General features: G+C 43.7%; 1 protein-coding gene across 1 annotated transcript in view; it reads left to right on the top strand.

Moving 5' to 3' along the window:
* Positions 1-13638, top strand: part of LOC102450126 (protein tyrosine phosphatase receptor type C) — a 73902-nt gene extending 60264 nt beyond the window's left edge. The window contains exons 19-26 of the mRNA XM_089780564.1: positions 2415-2564; positions 3999-4089; positions 4393-4526; positions 5567-5701; positions 6064-6186; positions 8410-8588; positions 9600-9735; positions 12661-13638. Of these exons, the coding sequence (XP_089636690.1) occupies positions 2415-2564; positions 3999-4089; positions 4393-4526; positions 5567-5701; positions 6064-6186; positions 8410-8588; positions 9600-9735; positions 12661-12942 (1230 nt within the window). The 3' untranslated portion in view covers positions 12943-13638. The remainder of the gene's footprint in view (positions 1-2414; positions 2565-3998; positions 4090-4392; positions 4527-5566; positions 5702-6063; positions 6187-8409; positions 8589-9599; positions 9736-12660) is intronic.
* Positions 13639-18829: the final 5191 nt, after the last annotated feature.

Here is an 18829-nt window from a genome sequence, read left to right as displayed (position 1 = left end):
TTTTCCAAACTAAACAAGCCCAGTTCATGAAGCCTGGCTTCATAGGTCATGTTCTCTAGACCTTTAATCATTCTTGTCGCTCTTCTCTGTACCCTTTCCAATTTCTCCACATCTTTCTTGAAATGTGGCGCCCAGAACTGGACACAGTACTCCAGCTGAGGCCTAACTAGTGCAGAATAGAGCGGCAGAATGACTTCACGAGTTTTGCTTACAACACACCTGTTGATACAACCTAGAATCATATTTGCTTTTTTTGCAACAGCATCACACTGTTGACTCATATTCAACTTGTGGTCCACTATGACCCCTAGATCCCTTTCCACCATGCTCCTTCCTAGACAGTCGCTTCCCATCTTGTATGTATGGAACTGATTGTTCCTTCCTAAGTGGAGCACATTGCATTTCTCTTTATTAAACCTCATCCTGTTTACCTCTGACCATTTCTCTAACTTGCTAAGGTCATTTTGAATTATGTCCCTATCCTCCAAAGAAGTCACAACCCCACCCAGTTTGGTATCATCTGCAAACTTAATAAGAGTACTCTCTATCCCAATATCTACATCATTGATGAAGATATTGAATAGTACGGGTCCCAAAACAGACCCTTGAGGAACTCCACTTGTTATCCCTTTCCAGCAGGATTTAGAACCATTAACAACAACTCTCTGACTACGGTTATCCAGCCAATTATGCACCCACCTTATCGTGGCCCTATCTAAGTTATATTTGCCTAGTTTATCAATAAGAATATCATGCGAGACCGTATCAAATGCCTTACTAAAGTCTAGGTATATGACATCCACCGCTTCTCCCTTATCCACAAGACATGTACCCAATCAGTATGGGGATAGTTGAAATCCCCCATTATTATCGAGGTTTTCAATTTGATAGCCTCTCTAATCTCCCTTAGCATTTCATAATCACTATGGCTGTCTACATTGGCACCCCTTTCCGGAAAAGGGATGCTAATGAGACACTTCGGAATTGCAAATTCCGCGGGGGATTTAAATATCCCCCGCGGCATTTGCATGAACATGGCTGCCGCTTTTTTCTGGCTCGGGGTTTTGCCGGAGAAAAGCGCCAGTCTAGACGGGATCTTGCAGAAAATAAGCCCTTTTCTGGAAGATCCCTTATTCCTACTTGAAAGTGCCAGTTTCAAGTAGGAATAAGGGATCTTCCGGAAAAGCGCTTATTTTCCGCAAGATCCCGTCTAGACTGGCACTTTTCTCCGGCAAAACCCCGAGCCGGAAAAAAGTGGCAGCGATGTTCATGCAAATCCCGGGGGGATATTTAAATCCCCCGCGGAATTTGCAATTCCGAAGTGTCTCGTTAGCATCCCTTTTCCGGAAAGGGGTGCCAATGTAGACACAGCCAAACACTGTCCTGATCAGGTGGTCGATAATATATCCCTACTGCTATATTCTTATTATTGGAGCATGGAATTACTGTCCATAGAGATTGTATGGAACATTTGGGCTCATTTAAGATTTTTACTTCATTTGATTCTACATTTTCTTTCACGTAAAGTGCCAGTCCCCCACCAGCATGACCTGTTCTGTCCTTCCGATATATTTTGTACCCTGGTATGACTGTGTCCTATTGATTGTCCTCATTCCACCAAGTTTCCATGATGCTTATTATATCAATATCCTCCTTTAAAGCTAGGCACTCTAATTCACCCATTTTACTAGTTAGACGTCTAGAATTTGTGTATAAGCACTTCAATAATTTGTCACTATTTATCTGTCTCATCTGATCCGACCCATATTTCCATCCTCTCCTCCTGACTAGAACATCTCTATTAATAGAACCTCCTCTCTGTCCAATCCATGTTCTCCTCCACACCTGTCGGCTTTCCCCCAAACCTTAGTTTAAAAGATGCTCTACATCCTTTTTAATGTTAAGTGATTCCATTTTGGTTTAGGTGGAACTGGAAGCATCCTTACTGTATAGGCTCACCCTATCCCAAAAGTTTCCTCAGTTTCTTACAAATCTAAACCCCTCCTCTACACCATCGACTCAGAAGCTCTGCCTGCCTACCTGGCCCTGCGCATGGAACTGGAAGTATTTCAGAGAATGCTACCAAAGAGGTCCTGGATTTCCATCTCTTTCCTAGCAGCCTAAATTTGGCCTCCAGAGCCTCTCTCCTGCCCCAATTTCTTCATTGGACAACCTAAGTTATGCTACATTTTATTTATACAACAGTTTTGGTTAAAAACATAAAATGTTGCACTAATACAATGTTAATACAGCATTTAATTGACTAAACACAGCTAATTTAGTATAACAATAGTAATAAGAATACATAAATATTGTATTTTTAGGTAGCTAGAGCAATTTAAAATATCTCTTATTTTTAATTATTATTTGCAATTTTTGGAAATTCACCTCATCCTTTTATTGTGGGACACTAGGCACAGTACATCCTGATCCATCAAGCCTTGGTGGAGTACAATCAGTTTGGTGAAACAGAGGTCACTCTCGCTGAACTACACACCTACCTTAGTAATCTGAAGAAACGAGATCCTCAGAGTGACCCATCATTGCTGGAAGCAGAATTCCAGGTAAATAGCCCAGTTCATTCTGATTTATTGCATTCTCTTTTCTGATGGTAAACAAAAAAGTGACATGCAGTAATCTGGATTTAAATAAGCCAATAATTCAGAGCCAAATTCTGAAAACTAAACCAGTGTATTTTTGAATTTTAAATAAAATCATCAGACTAAGGAACTGCTCAAAGTGAGGATGGCAGAATTAGATCCTATATTTGGTTGCTGGGGAAGAAGGATGAGGCCAGATAGTCATCTGGTGTAAACGAGCATAGTTTCACTGTCTTAAACTGAACTAGGTCAGTTTACAAGAATCTGGCCTGAGAATATTCATAATGAGTTTTATTTGTTAAAGTATTTTTGTTGTAAATTGATATTTTGCATTTTGGGGGAAAAATATTACAGAAAATATGTGCATTTTTTTCAGTTCTTGCCTTTAGTTTCCATAGTTTTATTTCATTTTCCTTATGAGAAACTAGAGGCAAAATATAAAGGACAAATATATAATTTCCTGCGGCTAAGCCAGGAGTGTGTGTAAAATTAGAGATTTAAGCTCTGACCCTGCAAGCTTTTCCATGTGGAAGCAGAACAAGCAACTGCCCAGGGGTTTGTCTACACTACACAGCTTTTAGCAACATGTCTGTGTTGCTAAAAGACTGGCAGTGTAAATGCTTTGTTGCAGTTTTGTAGACAAAATCTCCCACTCACCACAAGGGGCATTTGCTTTGTAGGCAGGAGAAAATTCCAGCTGACAAAGCACAATATATACAGTACTCTTTGCTATAGGCAAAGCTTTTGTCCTTTGGGAAGGGGCCAGTCAGGAGGTTAAGCACCAGTGCACAACAAAAGCTTTGTCACTCAATTGCCAGTGTAAACAAAGCTTGAGTAGAACAGCTTGTAGGATCCAGACCTTAGGGAGAGGTAACATGTTTCAAATAATTGAAGCTAAAGTTAGCAATATATTTGTAGCAATAATATCTTCGTACCAATGAGAATTTGAGGGTGCAGATTACCACTAGTTATTCATGTAGTAGCCAAGAAATCAGTTTGCTTATGATGCTCACAAAGAATGGGTACCATATCTGTTAGATCATTACACTGATGTATTTTCTGTGATATATATACTCTGGCAGACTTAATACATTAACTCTGATTCATGGAAGATGTTTAAAGTGATGAAATATCTTTAAAATAGCAATTTTCCCCTCCTCTATATTAATATTGTTCATAAAATACAGCAGCAATCTTTACATTGTTTCCATCTACATGATATCTTGTGGTGTTGCATCTGGTAGGTTCAGGGATATGGAAATTGTGGTCCAGAATGAAATGAAGCAGTGATGAGCTGAGATCTGAGAGGAGATGGGCATCAGAGAGTGTCACTATTTTATTAAGCTGGCAAACCATTGTTTGGTACATGGTGTGACCTTGAATGCTTTCTTTTCTTAGAGGCTACCATCGTACAGGGGATGGCGGGGACAGAACACTGGCAATCGACAGGAAAATAAAAGTAAAAACCGGAATTCCAAAATGATTCCATGTACGTATTTGCACTGATGTTTGCAGTCAATTTATTCTAATTGTATGAAGGCTTCTTAGAAAGGATTATGGATAAAACAGTAAAATACCATATAGATATGTATTTATGTTTAAGTATGTCATTCTAGAAAGTTTAGGAAGTGAATTATTTGTTAGAATATAAATTGTGAGGAGTCCTTGATTTTTTTTTTAAAACAACCATATTGGTATATCTGTAGCTTCTATGCCATTACATAACTGATGAAGAACTGCACTTTTTCTACATTTTCTTCTCATTATAACAATGGACACTTTTCTCCCTCAGATGACTTTAACAGAGTACCAATTAAACAGGAAGAGGAGAAAAGCAGGGAGAGTGAACATGATTCAGAGGAATCATCTGATGAGGACAGTGATTGTGAGGAAGCAAGCAGATACATCAATGCATCATTCATAACTGTATGTATTTAGAGGGTAAAACTTCTTATATTTAAAATGCTTTCCACTGATAATAGCTATGCATCAATTTCTTCTCATCTTACCGTCTCCATTGATCGTAATGGTTTCATTAGCATGGTACTAGTTATGTGTATAAAGCAATCAAGATCTGGCACTTTATTTGATTGTTCATTTATAGACTTAATCACAAAACTATTGTTATATTTGCATTGGAGAAAGGCAGAACTCTTACTCTACACTGTCCTAATCAATGCAGCCTCAGAGTTAAATACTCCAATCATAATAGCCCTAAGTAGATTGGATGGCTGGATGGATAGATAGATCGATAGATATAATTTCCCTTATTTTAATTTCAAAAGTTAATTTTATGCAATTTTTGTGGTTACAAATTTGGCCTAGTGAAAACAGGATGGCACTGAAAAGCAAGCTTTTAGTGTCACATTCAGATCTAAAAGACACCATGTTTGGAGGGCAGTTGTTGGACACTAATGGATATAAATGGTTATAAGATTATATAGTGAATTGGATTATGCAGTGAATTGGATTTGTCTGACTTCTGTAGACAAAAATAGTTAGCATAGCTATTTATTGTAAATACCTATTTACTAATAGATACAATGTGAGTAGGCATTGACTTGCTTACCAACACTGATTTTGCAAAAGGCTTCACTCAGTATCAGTTTCCAATACCAGCCATGGAAAGCGAATCCTTCTACTTAATCCCAAAATGCATGTTGTCTCAGATATTGGCAGTCAACGCTTTCCCCTGTCTGTGTAAATGTATCTCAAGTTTGCCCTGTAGGAAGGACTGCTAGTTAGGGAACATCAATCCTATGCTCATTAACTCTTGACCTTTATGATGATTTTTTATTTTTGTAAAATGGATAATTGTCCTTTAGAAAATATACTAAAACCATTAATTCATTTCATGTAGGCTACAAACTTCCTTTAGAGGGTAAATACTTGTTTATGCACGACAACTGCCTTTCAGATGAATTCATAATAATAATTAAATCGTGTGTTGAAATGGTCTTTTTTAGGGATACTGGGGTCCAAAAGAAATGATTGCAACACAAGGGCCACTACCAGACACGATCAATGACTTCTGGCATATGGTCTTCCAAAGAAAAGTCAAAGTCATAGTTATGTTGACAGACCTCAAGGAAGGAGACCAGGTTAGTCTACCAACTTCAGAGTAAATTGATATGATACTCTTTATAAGAGAAAATAATAGAATTCCAATCTCTAAATTGCAATGATATTTTAATTTCCAAACCAAAAATGTGACTCTATTAGAAAGTGATTCACCCTATCAATTATTTTGTTTTCTAATAAGATTTACATTTTATGAACATATTTATCTTTCTATTTTAAATGATACAGAAATGCATTTTTGAATACACAACAGAAGTTCATCAGTAATGTATTTTAAAATACAATGAAACTGAGCATTTATAGAATGTATGCATCCTAAAAATTAATTTGGAAAGAAAGGCAAAAGCAATGAAAGACTGATTTATACCTTTTTCATTTCTAGCAACGTTGTGCACAGTATTGGGGAGAAGGAAAACAAACATATGAAGGCATAGAAGTTGAAATAAAAGATGTCAACCAGTCTTCTAGCTACACCATACGTGCATTTGATATAACACATGTGAAGGTAAAAGATGAAAAAATGACAGATGGGAATTTAAAATTTGTGTTTCTATTTTAAACTTAGACTTTTGCAGAGGGCAAACAAAATAAGGGACAACCAAAAGGCAGGAACAAATCTGTTTGGGTATGTCTACACTACCCCGCTAGTTCGAACTAGCGGGGTAATGTATGCATACCGAACTTGCTAATGAAGCACGGGATTTGAATTTCCCGGGCTTCATTAGCATAAAGCCGGCGCCACCATTTTTAAAAGCCAGCTAGTGCGAACCCCGTGCCGCGTGTAGCCGCGCGGCACGGGGTTCGCACTAGCCGGCTTTTAAAAGTGGCGGCGCCGGCTTTATGCTAATGAAGCCCGGGAAATTCAAATCCCGGGCTTCATTAGCAAGTTCGGTATGCATACATTACCCCGCTAGTTCGAACTAGCGGGGTAGTGTAGACATACCCATAGTGTTTTGATACTGATGTTTTATTAGTTCCTTGTTTTAAACTTTTTAATGGTAATTAAAATATGACTTACTATCACTATTGAATTATAAATCAGACATAAGTAAAACTAGCCAATTAGCCCGCCATAAGACGGGATTTTCAGGTCTTCTTTCCTGACCTCTCTCTCTCTGTCTCTCTCTCTCTCTCCTCCTACTGCCTCCCCCCGTCTCTCTCAGCTCTCCTCCGCCTCCTGCCTCTCTCTCCGTCTCTTTCTTTCTCTTCTCCCCATTCTCTCTCTCACGCTCCCTTTCTCTTCTCCTCCTCCTCCTGCCTCTCTCTCCCCTCCGTCTCTCCCCGCCCCTCTTCCCCTTCCCTCCCGCCGTGGTGCTTGGCTGAGTGCTAACTGCTCAGCCTGGCTGCTGTGAGGGAAGGGGGCGGGGCGGTGATGTACCCGGCAAGGGGGCGGGGCCATGTACGTCACCGCCCCGCCCCCATCCCCTCCCTCCATGGCAGCTTGGCTGAGAGTTGCGTGCTCAGCCGGGCCACTGCGGGGGATGAGGGGCGAGGCGGTGACGTACATAACCAAGGGGTGGGGCTGTCTATGTCAGCGCCCCCCCTCCTCCCATGGCAGCCTGGCTGAGGGGCACACCACGCAGCGCCACGGCATGAGGAGGAAGGGGGAGCCATGACATACATGGCCCCGCCCCCCAGCCGTATACATCACCACCCTGCCCCCCTTCCTGTCCCACCAGGGCTCAGCTGAGTTGTGCAGTGCCAGCGCCACTCAGCTGGGCCACAGCCGGGGAGCAAGCAGCGGCAAGCAGCCATTTGGGGTCCAGCTGCAGCCATGCTCTGCACCACCTCCCTCGCCAGGTCTGCTTCCCGCCCCCGCCCCTCCTCCTGTCCAGCCCCATTGCCCCCGACTCCCTCCCAGCTCTGCTTCCTGCCCTCCTTCCGGCCAGCTCCACCCCCCTTCCCCTCCCTGCATGGCGCCCAGCACTCCTTCCCCTCCCTCCGTGGCACACTGCGCCGCTCAGCTGGGCCCTTGCTGCCGCTTGCTCCTCCGCCGGGGCCTGGCCTCAGCACAGCTCAGATGGGCCCAGTGGGAGCGGCGTTCAGCTGGGCCTGGGGCGGCAAGCGGCTGTTTGGGGTCCGCGCTTCCCATGCCGGGAGCCTGCCGGGAGTACCGCTCAGGTGAGCGGTGCAGCACGCCACTGAGGGAGGGGTAGGGGGCGGGACTGGCTGGAAAGGGGGTGGGAATCTGAACTGGGTGGGGGCTTTGGGGCTGGAGGGGAGGATGGGGGGGCCCGGAGGAAGAGGAGAGGGAAGCAGCGTTGGTGGGGGGGGTGTTCAGGGGGCCGTGGGGCTAGCCGAACGGCCACGCAGGGAAGGGGGGGCGGGGCACTGATGTACACGGCCAGGGGGCGTGGCTGTGTATGTCAGCGTTACAGACACACAGACAATGGGCTACTATATATATGATGAGGATAGGGTTAGTACAGCTCCCACCTTGCTTTACTCTTGTTCCAGTGGACGGTAATTTATTGCTGTGGCCTGGTTCCACAGCAAATTATGACACACTCTGAGGTAATTCAGTCAAGTTTCCTCCCATGCCCAATCCACTTCCTAAGCATTATCGCTGAGTGCCCACAGCATTATCCCCCTGCACGGGCATAGTTCAAGTCACAGTCTAATTCTAAGTGATTATCAGGGTTTTGTTTTTAAATTCATGTGGAATAAATAGAATGTAGATAATTATGTTATCCCTTGATTTTACCATATGTTTCTCTCTGTTTTTCAGAGGAAAGAAACTCGGAAAGTATATCAGTACCAGTTCCACAAGTGGAATGGTTTGGACCTTCCTGAAAACCCCAAAGACTTAGTCACTATGATTCTGAACCTCAAACAAAAACTTCCAGAAAAAAGTATCACTGAAGACAACAGATGCAGCCGGAGCATCCCAATTGTCATTCACTGCTGGTGGGTGTGGATGCTGCACATATTTTAGTGCATTTCTAGGGTCTGGTTTTACTTGTCAATAGCAGTTTTATAAATCTTAGCTTTGCTTCAAAGCTTTCCAAAATCCTGAAAAGTAAATTCACCCTTCCAATGTATGCCAAATTCTCTCACCTGGGCTCCTATGACAGACCATTCACCCGTATCACAAGCAACATTGCAAAGTGGCCACAACCTCCCCCCCATTGAGATATGGGTGAGAGTAGAAGATGAGAACTATGTAAAAAGTAGATGCTACTGGTTGGTACAAAGACATGGCCAGAGAAAAGTCATCTCAGCACGTTCTTACAGTGTTGTATTGTCAGGGGTCCTTATGAAGCGTACAGTGGACTATAAGGCTGCACTTACCAGCTGGAAAGGCCAGCCTGGTTCAGTGGTAAATTTCACCAAAACTAGCACACAGAAGTGGGTATGGGTTTGGTTCCTTTGTTGGCCTTTATACCTCTCTCATGGCTGGCTGTTACCATTGGCATGCTCTTACATGCTCTGAATTGGGAGTGACTTGAGGCACCAATATAGTGGCACAATGCCTCTTTAGGGCTCTGTGCTCCATTGGGAGGCAATGTACTCATCTTGTAAGGCCAATCTGCTATTCTGGCCAGTAGGAGCATATAGGGGTGGAACAGGAAAGGAAGAGTTATAGCTACAATTACTCTCTACTGGTAAACATCATACTAGCAGCCCTGTAGTCCCCAAGGGCAGGAACTAAATCTGATTGATACTCACTCAGCTACAAAAAGAGAGAAGAGGCTGCTCTTCCCCCTTCTCCAAATAAAAGGCTATATAAGGGCTAGATAGTATCTAACACAATAAAAAGCCAACATCCTAACATCATTCGTGATTACAAGATCTCCTTCCAGTTAGGAATATTACAGAGATGGGAATCTTTGTGATTGTTGTCAGTACAATAAAGTAAACCTAACTGCTAGTGATAGGTTGTTCTGATTTTCAATTCAATTACTGTGTATCTTCTAGTGATGGATCTGAACAAACGGGTGTGTTTTGCGCCTTGTTGACTCTCTTGGAAAGTGCAGAAACAGAAGAAGCGATAGATGTCTTCCAAGTGGTGAAATCTCTTCGACGTGCCAGGCCGGGAATGGTCCCCTCCTTTGTAAGTAAATCCCATGATTTGACGGAACAATTCAATAGATTTGCTTATTTTTAATCATGAATTATTTTTAATCAGGGGGTAGCCGTGTTAGTCTGTAACTAAAAAAACCTTAAAAAACAACAATGGTCCTGTAGTGCCTTAGGGTATGTCCACACAGCAGGGCTAAAATCAAATGAAGCTACGCAACTTCAGCTACGTCAATTATGTAGTTCAAGTTGAAATAGCTTAATACAGCTTAATTCAGTGTACACAGCAGGAAGTCAAAGGAAGAACACTCTTCCTTTGACTTCCCTTACTCCTTGTGAAATGAGGGTTACAGAAATTGGAGTAAGAAGTCCTTCAGCTCACCATTATTTTGAACTAATAACTTGTGGTATAGACATACACTATGTCATTTTGGAATAAAGTCAGTTATTCCAAAATAATGCTGCTGTGTAGACGTACCCTTAGACACTAATAAAATATATAAATAGTATCATGAGCTTTCATGGGATATCTGAAGTGGGTCGTGCCCACGAAAGCTCATGATAGTATTTATATATTTTTGTTTATCTCTAACACAAATATATGTGTGGGCAGGGGACTGGACTCAAAGACTTCTCAAAGAGGTCCCTTCCAGTCCTAGTATTCTATGATTCTAAGATGCTACCAGACCAATGTTGTTTTTTAAGTTCTAACCAAGAATGTTCTCATAACCACTGGCATTGTTTTTACATAGGAAACAAGTATCATAACATCCCTAGTTATTCATCGGCAATTGTGAATTAGCTGATAAGAAGAAACTACAGGCTGAACCTCTTTAGTTCGGCACTCTTGGGACCTGACCAGTGCCAAACCAGAGAATTTGCCAAATCATAGGATGTTAACGATGTCTAACAGCATTACCAACACTTTCACTGGTTACTGGGCTTTTAGAAGACATTTAGGAGTAAATTAGTGCTAAATTAGAACCCTGAGACAGGACTGTTGGCTGTAAACAAACTTTATGGAACCACAGGAAACTTGCACGCATCCATGCTAAGTGCACATTAGGCTAACTAAAATCATGCCCGACCATGGTTGTTGCCTGACCAGTGAGTGCCAGATTAGAGTGGTTCAACCTATAATCTGCAACCTATCCACAGCTATAATGATCTGTTTCTTGAAACTGAAAGCTCAACAGTGTGCCCTTATAGCTAAGAAGGCTAGCAGTATACTGGAGTGTGTTAGAAAGAGCATTGCCAGCAGATCAAGATAAGTGATTATTCCCCTTTATTGGGCACTGGTGAGGCCACATCTGGAGTATTGCGTCCAATTCTGGGCCCCATTACAGAAAGGATGTGAACATATTGGAGAAAGTCCAGGGAGGGCAACAAAATGATTAGAAAGCTGGAGCACATGACTTGAGGAGAGGCTGAGGGATTTGGGCCTGTTTAGTCTACAGAAGAGAAGAGTGAAGGGGAATTGAAAGCAGCCTTCAGCTACCTGAAAGGGGGTTCCAAACAGGATTGAGCTGGGTTATGCTCAACGGTGGCAGATGACAGAACGAGGCGCAATAGTCTCAAGTTAAAGTGGGGGAGGTCTAGGTTGAATATTAGGAAAAACTATTTCACTAAAAGGGTGGTGAGGCTCTGGAATGGGTTATGGAGGCAAGTGGTGGAATCTCAAAAACTCAAAGTTTAAAATCCCATCTTGAAAAATGGGATGATTTAGTTGGGATTGGTCCTGCTTTTAGCAGGGAGTGGACTCGATGACCTCCTGAGGTCTCTTCCAACCCTATGATTCTATGAACAGTACATGTTGTAAACTGTTAACTTTGTAGGCTTGGATGTTGGCAGCTGCCTATGTTAAATCAAAGCACATCTTCCATTGAATTCTATAGGAGTCGGGTGCCTAACTCCCTTAGGCAGGCTAGAGAATGTCCTATTTATTTTCTGAAGAGTGCACAGAAGGAACTGCTTTCTTGCTTTCATTCTTCTCCCTGACAATCTGTATTGTAAATCAGAGTTGGACAGTAAGGGCACATCTACACAACAGGGATAAAGCCAAAATAAGCTATGCAATTTGAGCTAAGTCAGTTGCATAGCTTAAGTCGAAATAGCTTATTTTGGCTTTTCGTGCTGTCTATACAACAAAAAGTCCGAGAAAGAGCACTCTTCCTCCAACTTCCCTTACTCCTTCTACAATGAGGATTACAGGAGTCAGAGTAAGAAGTCCTCCAGCTCAACATTATTTTGCCATTGTCAAAATAACTGCTTGTAGTATAGACACGAACTATGTTATTTCAGAATAACATCAGTTATTCCAAAATAGCAGTGGTGTGTAGACAGGCCATCTGCAGTTCACCAGGGTTAGCCCCTCGTGGGCTAGCAGACACTTTATTTATCTGCTCACTGCTCCCATTGGGTGGGAATGGTGATCTACAGCCAATGGGAGCTGCAAGCACATGAGAACACGTATGGAAATAAAGTGTCTGGTGGCCCACTAGAGGCTAACCCTGGTAAACCCTGTCCAGCCCATGGGCTGTTTCTTACCCACCTCTGCTCTAAATCATCTAGTTGGGCTAAATCCACTGAGGTTCAGTAGAGTACTGAACAGTAGTCATGCACCTGCTTTATTCTCCTTTAAACACACTTTTGACAAGTTGCTATGTGAATCAAGAGTCCTGAATTCTGAAAAACTGCCTTGGGAATGGGGTGATTCATCAGTAGTGATCTACTGATCTACTGGAATTAGGAATACCCTCAGTGCTATGTCACTGTAAACTCAGAATCGAGCATAACAAGGAGGTGGGCCAACAGGCATGGAAATTGCCTGCTGTGTGCTTCGGTATGATGGAAAGCACTTCAATAGCTAGGATGGCTGATATTTTTTCTCTTGTCTTATCTGAATTAAGATAATTAGCGTGCATTTCATCCACACTAATCCCTTCTCTTTTTGTATTAGGAACAATACCAATTCCTGTATGATACTATTGCTAGCATCTACCCTGCACAGAATGGACAAGTAAAGAAGAACAGCAAGCAGGAAGATAAATTTGAAATCGACAATGAAGTAGAAAAAACAGATCAGGAAGCTAATTTGATTACTATCGATCTCAACTCACTGGAGTCAGAGCCCAATAGGAGTATGGAAGCGGGTGAAGATTCCAAATCTGCAGATGGCCCACAAGGAACAGAGAGCTCTGCAAATGGACCCAAGACTCCAGTTTTAACTGAGAGTGCATAGAAAAATATATTAAATTTGATATAGATTTGGATATACAAAATAATCTTTACAGAATATGTACTAGAGATTTGTTCATAATTTTTCAGAGGTACGGTATGGAAAGAATACTTGAAATGTGTGGATAATGTAATGCACTGTGAAAATATTGTGTAGATTTGGATTGTATTCCTTTCAAATTATTTGAATTAATTTTGATCTTTTTACCAATTTGTACAGTATAATTCTGATTTTAATTATGGTCTGGTATTGAGGAATGGTAAGAAAAAATGCTAACTTTTACCAATCTTATTTTTTGTTATAAGAAAGTAAGTAGCCAGGACTGAAACTTCTAATAATGTACAGTCATAAATATAAAGTTAGAAATGTGGCAAATATGATTTTTCTCAGGGACAACTGGTGTCTGTAGGGAAAGGGACTCAGGGAAACCCCGCAGAAAGGGATGGGAGTATGTGGGGGGCACCCAGATAGCAATTAACATTTTGGTGGGAGTATAGCGGGTAGTGCACCTCCCGAGTGCTACCTACAGTCACCTCTGAGGTTTTTTTTAACTAATTTTGTCTTTCTAACTTTAAATGGACTTAGTGGATAAGGAATATTGGCCTGAATTTCAGAAGTGCAATTCCTATTGACATTAGTTAGGGTTGGGGTTGTGTTTGCTTTGCAGGTACTTTGCAAAAAAAAACCAACAAAAACAAACCAAAAAAGCTCCCCATATGGAGCATAGCTTATAACTCCACTGAAGGCTTTGGGGATTTAACTGGTCCACTCATCCATACTGACCAGGAAGGAATGTAAGCTTTGCATTTTTCTAAATGGCCTCAAGATGTCCTCGTTGCTTCACACAAATCCATCTGAGGCTTTAATAGTTGATTCTGAAAAAAGAACAAGAGTATGGACTTGTAACCCACACACCTAGTGTGGTTCACTGTCCTGTGCAGTGGCACTTTGACCACGGACAGAAACAGATAAGAACAAGGGAGATCTACAGCCTGAGCTGAGAGCCAGCTGGCTTTATAGCTCAAGATATAGAGGTTCCTATGCTAAGCTCTAGAGGCCCCAGGTTCAAATTTACTTGTGAGGTTATGGAGTGATTGCAGAAACTGTGATAAAAAGTTCATTGATTTGACATCAGATGACAAGTATTACAACTGCTTTTTGTACTTTTTTTTCTAATTTAAAAGGTGTTTCTGCAAAAGTTTTTGTAGGCTCCTTATAGTATATGCTAGTTCTATAACATGCTACAGATTTTATTTAGTAGTTTTATAATATGATTATTGTTTGTATGTTACAATCTGGATTGTTATACTAGTGCTCACTGGTTTCAGCCTACACTTTTAAAGCCAAATAAAAAGGACAGTTAATACATTGCACAGTGGGAATTATTCTGAAATACGTAAAACACTCTGTAAGGTTACTTATCTGTAAAAGAATGAAGGGACCTAAAATGCACTTGCTCATTGTAGACTGTGCAAATGCGATGTTTTTATTTGCACGCAGCACATGGTTTTGTTGTTCCTGGTATCTTCACAGAATCAGTAGCATGGCTTAATTCTTGTATCAGTCACTCCTTCTGAAAAGATGAGATAATTTACAAAGGAAGGTAAGTATTAGTTTCCTCAGCTGTAACATGGAGATAAGGAATGCAGTAGTGATATGAGTTATGCAAGGTCATCCAACAAGGGGTATACCTTGGACTTCAAACTCTTCACTCCAATGTACTATTATTTGGACCACACATTCATAATAATACCTAGGTAGAAAGTCAGGCCAATAGGCTACATGTTAACTTGGTTAAAAAACACTGACTCTGAAAGCTGCCAGAAAAATAGATTGATCCCCCTGAGAGCCAAAGAATGCAAGTTTAAACTTAATTTTCCAGTTTTTCTAGGTTAGATGCTTCATTCTTTGCCTAGGCAAATAAGCATCTACTCAGCAGTTGATGAAAGAGCAGCAAGAATGCGCAGACAGTGGGACCTTCCTTACCTGCAAGTTGAACTTTCCTTTCTATCCAGCCAAACTTGCATTGGCTGATGAAACCTTTCAGTGGACAAGAGCACTTGTAGCCAGAATATGGAAACAGGTTTGGTGTCTTAAGCCTTTATTGACCTTGGCCATGTTTGCCTTGTCTCTCTGGGTACCCCTTAGAATAGGGGTGAGGTTTAACAGTTAATTCGAACTAAGGGGTTTATCTCAGAATCTCGCTTCTCTGCCGCATGTAGACATCGGCAGTTACTTCGGGCTAGTCAGTTTCCAAAATGGCGACCAGCCAGGAGTATGCTAATCAAGCGCAGGATATTTAAATCCCGCGCTTCATTAGCAATTTCGATCGCCCTCATTAGCCTCCCTAGTTCAAACTAGGAGGTTAGTGTAGACATACCCAGAGAGACAACCTGTTTCCATATTTTGTGAAGAGCAATGTAGCAGAGCTGCAAATGGTAAGGGGCATCTCTGGGGATGAAGACCTCCAAACTATTCCTGTATTTTCAGAGGCAAGAATTTGAGGAGTTTTCTGGAAAATGTGAATGCCTCCAAGGGAATGGGCTACAGATAAGGCTGAGCCCGTGTTAACTCCACGGCAAAATTCAGGTATGTCTACACTGAATGCTTATTTCAGAATAAGCTATTCCAGAAGAAACACTCTGAAATAGCTTATTTTGAAATAGTGCATCTACACAGCAAATGCCCTTCAAAATAACAATGAGCTATTTAGAAATAGAATTTCCGCATTCATTGGACACTGAGCCGCATTTAAAGCCAGCCGGAAGCACTTCAGGCAGGGCATCAGGACAGCAATTACTTCATATCTAAAGCTATCTGAGGTTTGAGCTTAAAGGGGACCCCCGTGTCTCAGGATCTTCACATTTGCCTACCTCCTCAAGCAACAGCAAAGCCTTTTCTCTGCCTTCTCTGGTACACCTCAGCTGTCTAGCCATGGAGCTGGACCTTCCTGCTAGTAGTCAATGGCTTTTACAGGTTGTGCTGTACCTCCTGAAGCTCTTTCTGCGGGATGCCTTCGAGGCCATGCAGGAATACAACCCCCAGCTCATTGCTCCTCTCTCTGTGGGCACTGCTCATGCAGTATGACCCCACCCGCCCTCTCCTGCACACCGTGGACCGCCGCTCCTGGCCTCTGGACACCAGTTCCAATTGGTAAGACTGGATCATGATGCAGCAGGGGGGCATCCAGCAGTGGTCCAGAATTTCCAGATATGGAAGAACACCTTTCTGGAACTGTGCCCCTACCTGCAGGTGATGGGACACCCACATGAGACCCGGCCATCCCCCTCCCTCCAGGTCGCCATTGCCTTCTGGAAGTTCGCCATGCTGGACAGCTACCAATTCATCAGGAACCAGTTTGGCGTGAGGAGATCAACTGTCAGGGCCGTGCTCATGCAGGTATGGCACTCTTGGCCTATTGTCCCCAGGAGGAGGAGACTTCTGGAATGGGGTTCCCTAGGGAAGGAGGTGGTGGTGGAGGAAGCTCCCTCCCCATGATGTTTTTCAGTTTTGCCTTCACAAAGTCCTGACAGGGGATGAGATAAGTAGGGGGTTGTTCCTAGTGGGGAGGAGGGAGAGGGGGCGGGGAAGAGGAGGGATGGGCTTGTGGATCTCTCAAGGGCCCTGTGATTTTCTGTTTATTTGTCTCCTTCCACAGGCCATGAAGGCCATCAACACCATCCTGCTGGGCAGGATCATCAACCTGGGAGAGGTGGACCCTATCATCATTGGTTTTGCCGCTATGGGCTTCCCTAACTGTGCGGGAAGTGGAGTGCGGATATTGATGGCACCCACATCCCCATCTGGGCCCCCAACCTCTGGGCAGCTAAATACATCAATCACAAGGGGTGATTCTCGCTGGTCCTGCAGGCCATCACAGACAACTGCGGGCAGTTCACCAACAGCTACATCAGGTGGTTGGGGAAGGCACACGACACCCTTGTCTTCCGCAACTCCAGCCTCTTCCAGAAGCTGCATGCCATCACTTTTTTCCCTGACCACACCATTAGGGTCAGGGGACAGGGACATTCCAATCTGTATTGTAGGGGAGGCAACCTACCCTCTGCTCCCCTGGACACATGGACCAAAGCAAAGGACTCTTCAATGCCAGGCTCAGCCGGGCCTGCATTGTGGTGGTGGACACCTTCGGGCGTCTAAAGGGGAGGTTCCGCTGCCTCTTCAGCTACTTGGATGTCAGGGAGCAGAACATCCACCAAGTGGCAACGGCGTGTTGTGTGCTTCACAAGATCTGTGAAAGCAGGGGGGAGACATTCCTCTCAGGGTGGGGGTGGAGGCGAATCAGATCAGCAGGGCCTTTGAGCAGCCAGTCACGGCTGCCACCCAGCAAGTTGTGCGCATCCAAGAGGCCCAGAGGGAGAGTTTTTCACAAGGACCCCAGTGACACTCTCCCCTGGGCCTCCCCACAAAGGGCCTGTGCATTGCCCCTCTTTGCCTGTCCTCCCATACCCCTCCTTTCTCCCATCCCCGCTCCCCTGAAGGGATAATAAACTACAGTATTTATTTTCAAAAAATAAACTCTTCGTTTTGAATTGGGGTAAATGTAATTTGGGAAGAACCTGGGAGGAGAGAATTGGAGGGAAGAGGGGAGGCTCAGGGCTGTGGTTGGCAGTGGTTTTAGGGTCCTGAGAGTTGCCTGAGGCAGTGCTGGCAGCTGTTGGAGGCTGGACTGGAGTGGTGGGCTCCACCATGGCAGCAGGGAAGGCTGTGCAGGGTCCTGCTGTGTGGCACAATCGAGCAGGGCCTGCTTCATGCCACAAGCCTGTCACAGGATGGAATCACCACCACCCTGCCTCCTGCTGGCCGCCTCCTTCTGGCTGGTGTCTCCTCGTGTCCTCACTTCCCTCTCCAGTCTGGACCCATGTCCCTCTTGGATCACGGTGTCCTCTTCAGAACACTGCCCACTCCAATGACTCTTGGCCCCCTTCTTGTGGGGAGAGGGGGAAAGGGAGGATGGGTTATCAGTCTCTGAACTCCAGGGGATACCCAATTTCCCTGTACCCTCTTTGCCTCAGTGACCCACTGCCAGTCTTCATCTAGCCCCTGTGTCAGGGGAAAACTGCAGTCTATAATGGCCACTTATCATTGGCAAGAGGGTGTGGACCTGCTTCCTTTTCCTATCATGGCTGTCCCCCTGCAGCCTGGTAGTGGGGTCAGGCCAAAGCTCTCCAGGAGTGCTCTACCTCCAAGAAGCTTCCTGCTTCCCAGGTAACCAGGTCTCTCCTACTTTCCAGCCAGAGCAAGAGTAAGTCCTCCTCTCTCACTGCAGGAGCCCTTCTTTATATAGCCCCAGCTGGGTCCTAATCAGCAATAACTGCCTCAGCAGAGGCTTCGCTCTTAGCCCTCGCTCAGAGCTGGGATTTTACCCTTAAAGGGCCAGTGCAGGGCAGATGCCCTATCACAAAGCCCTTTCCCTGCTGCCTGCAGCTCTAAGGGCTGCAGGAGAAGGGAAGCTATAGAGTTCTGATGAGTGTGGCAGAGCAGCCAGCAGAGCACCTGTGGGATTTCGTGGAGGCCCTTTATTTTGGAATAACTCCTCATCTAAGACATGCACCACCCCGAAATAGCTATTTTGGAATAGGCATTATTCCTGTAGAATGCGGATTACAGACTCGAAATAAGGCACCCATTATTTTGAAATTATTTGTAAATAACGGGCTTGCTGTGTAGATGCTCACATAGTTATTTATAAATATCACTAATTATTTATAACACAAAATAATGCTGTAGACATGCCCTTAGGGTGCTTGGCCTACTTCTGAAACTTGAAATCCTTTTCGTTCATCTTCCCCCTCCCATCCCCTCACTAAAATGTGGCTTTCAGCAAACCTCTCTGGCTATTTCCGACAATGTCATCCACCTAACACCAAGG

The sequence above is a fragment of the Pelodiscus sinensis genome, chromosome 9 (assembly GCF_052426305.1).
Source record: "Pelodiscus sinensis isolate ZL-2025 chromosome 9, ASM5242630v1, whole genome shotgun sequence".
Taxonomy (NCBI): domain Eukaryota; kingdom Metazoa; phylum Chordata; order Testudines; family Trionychidae; genus Pelodiscus; species Pelodiscus sinensis.
Note: the sequence above shows the minus strand (reverse complement) of the source record. Positions and strands in the feature narration are given on the sequence as shown.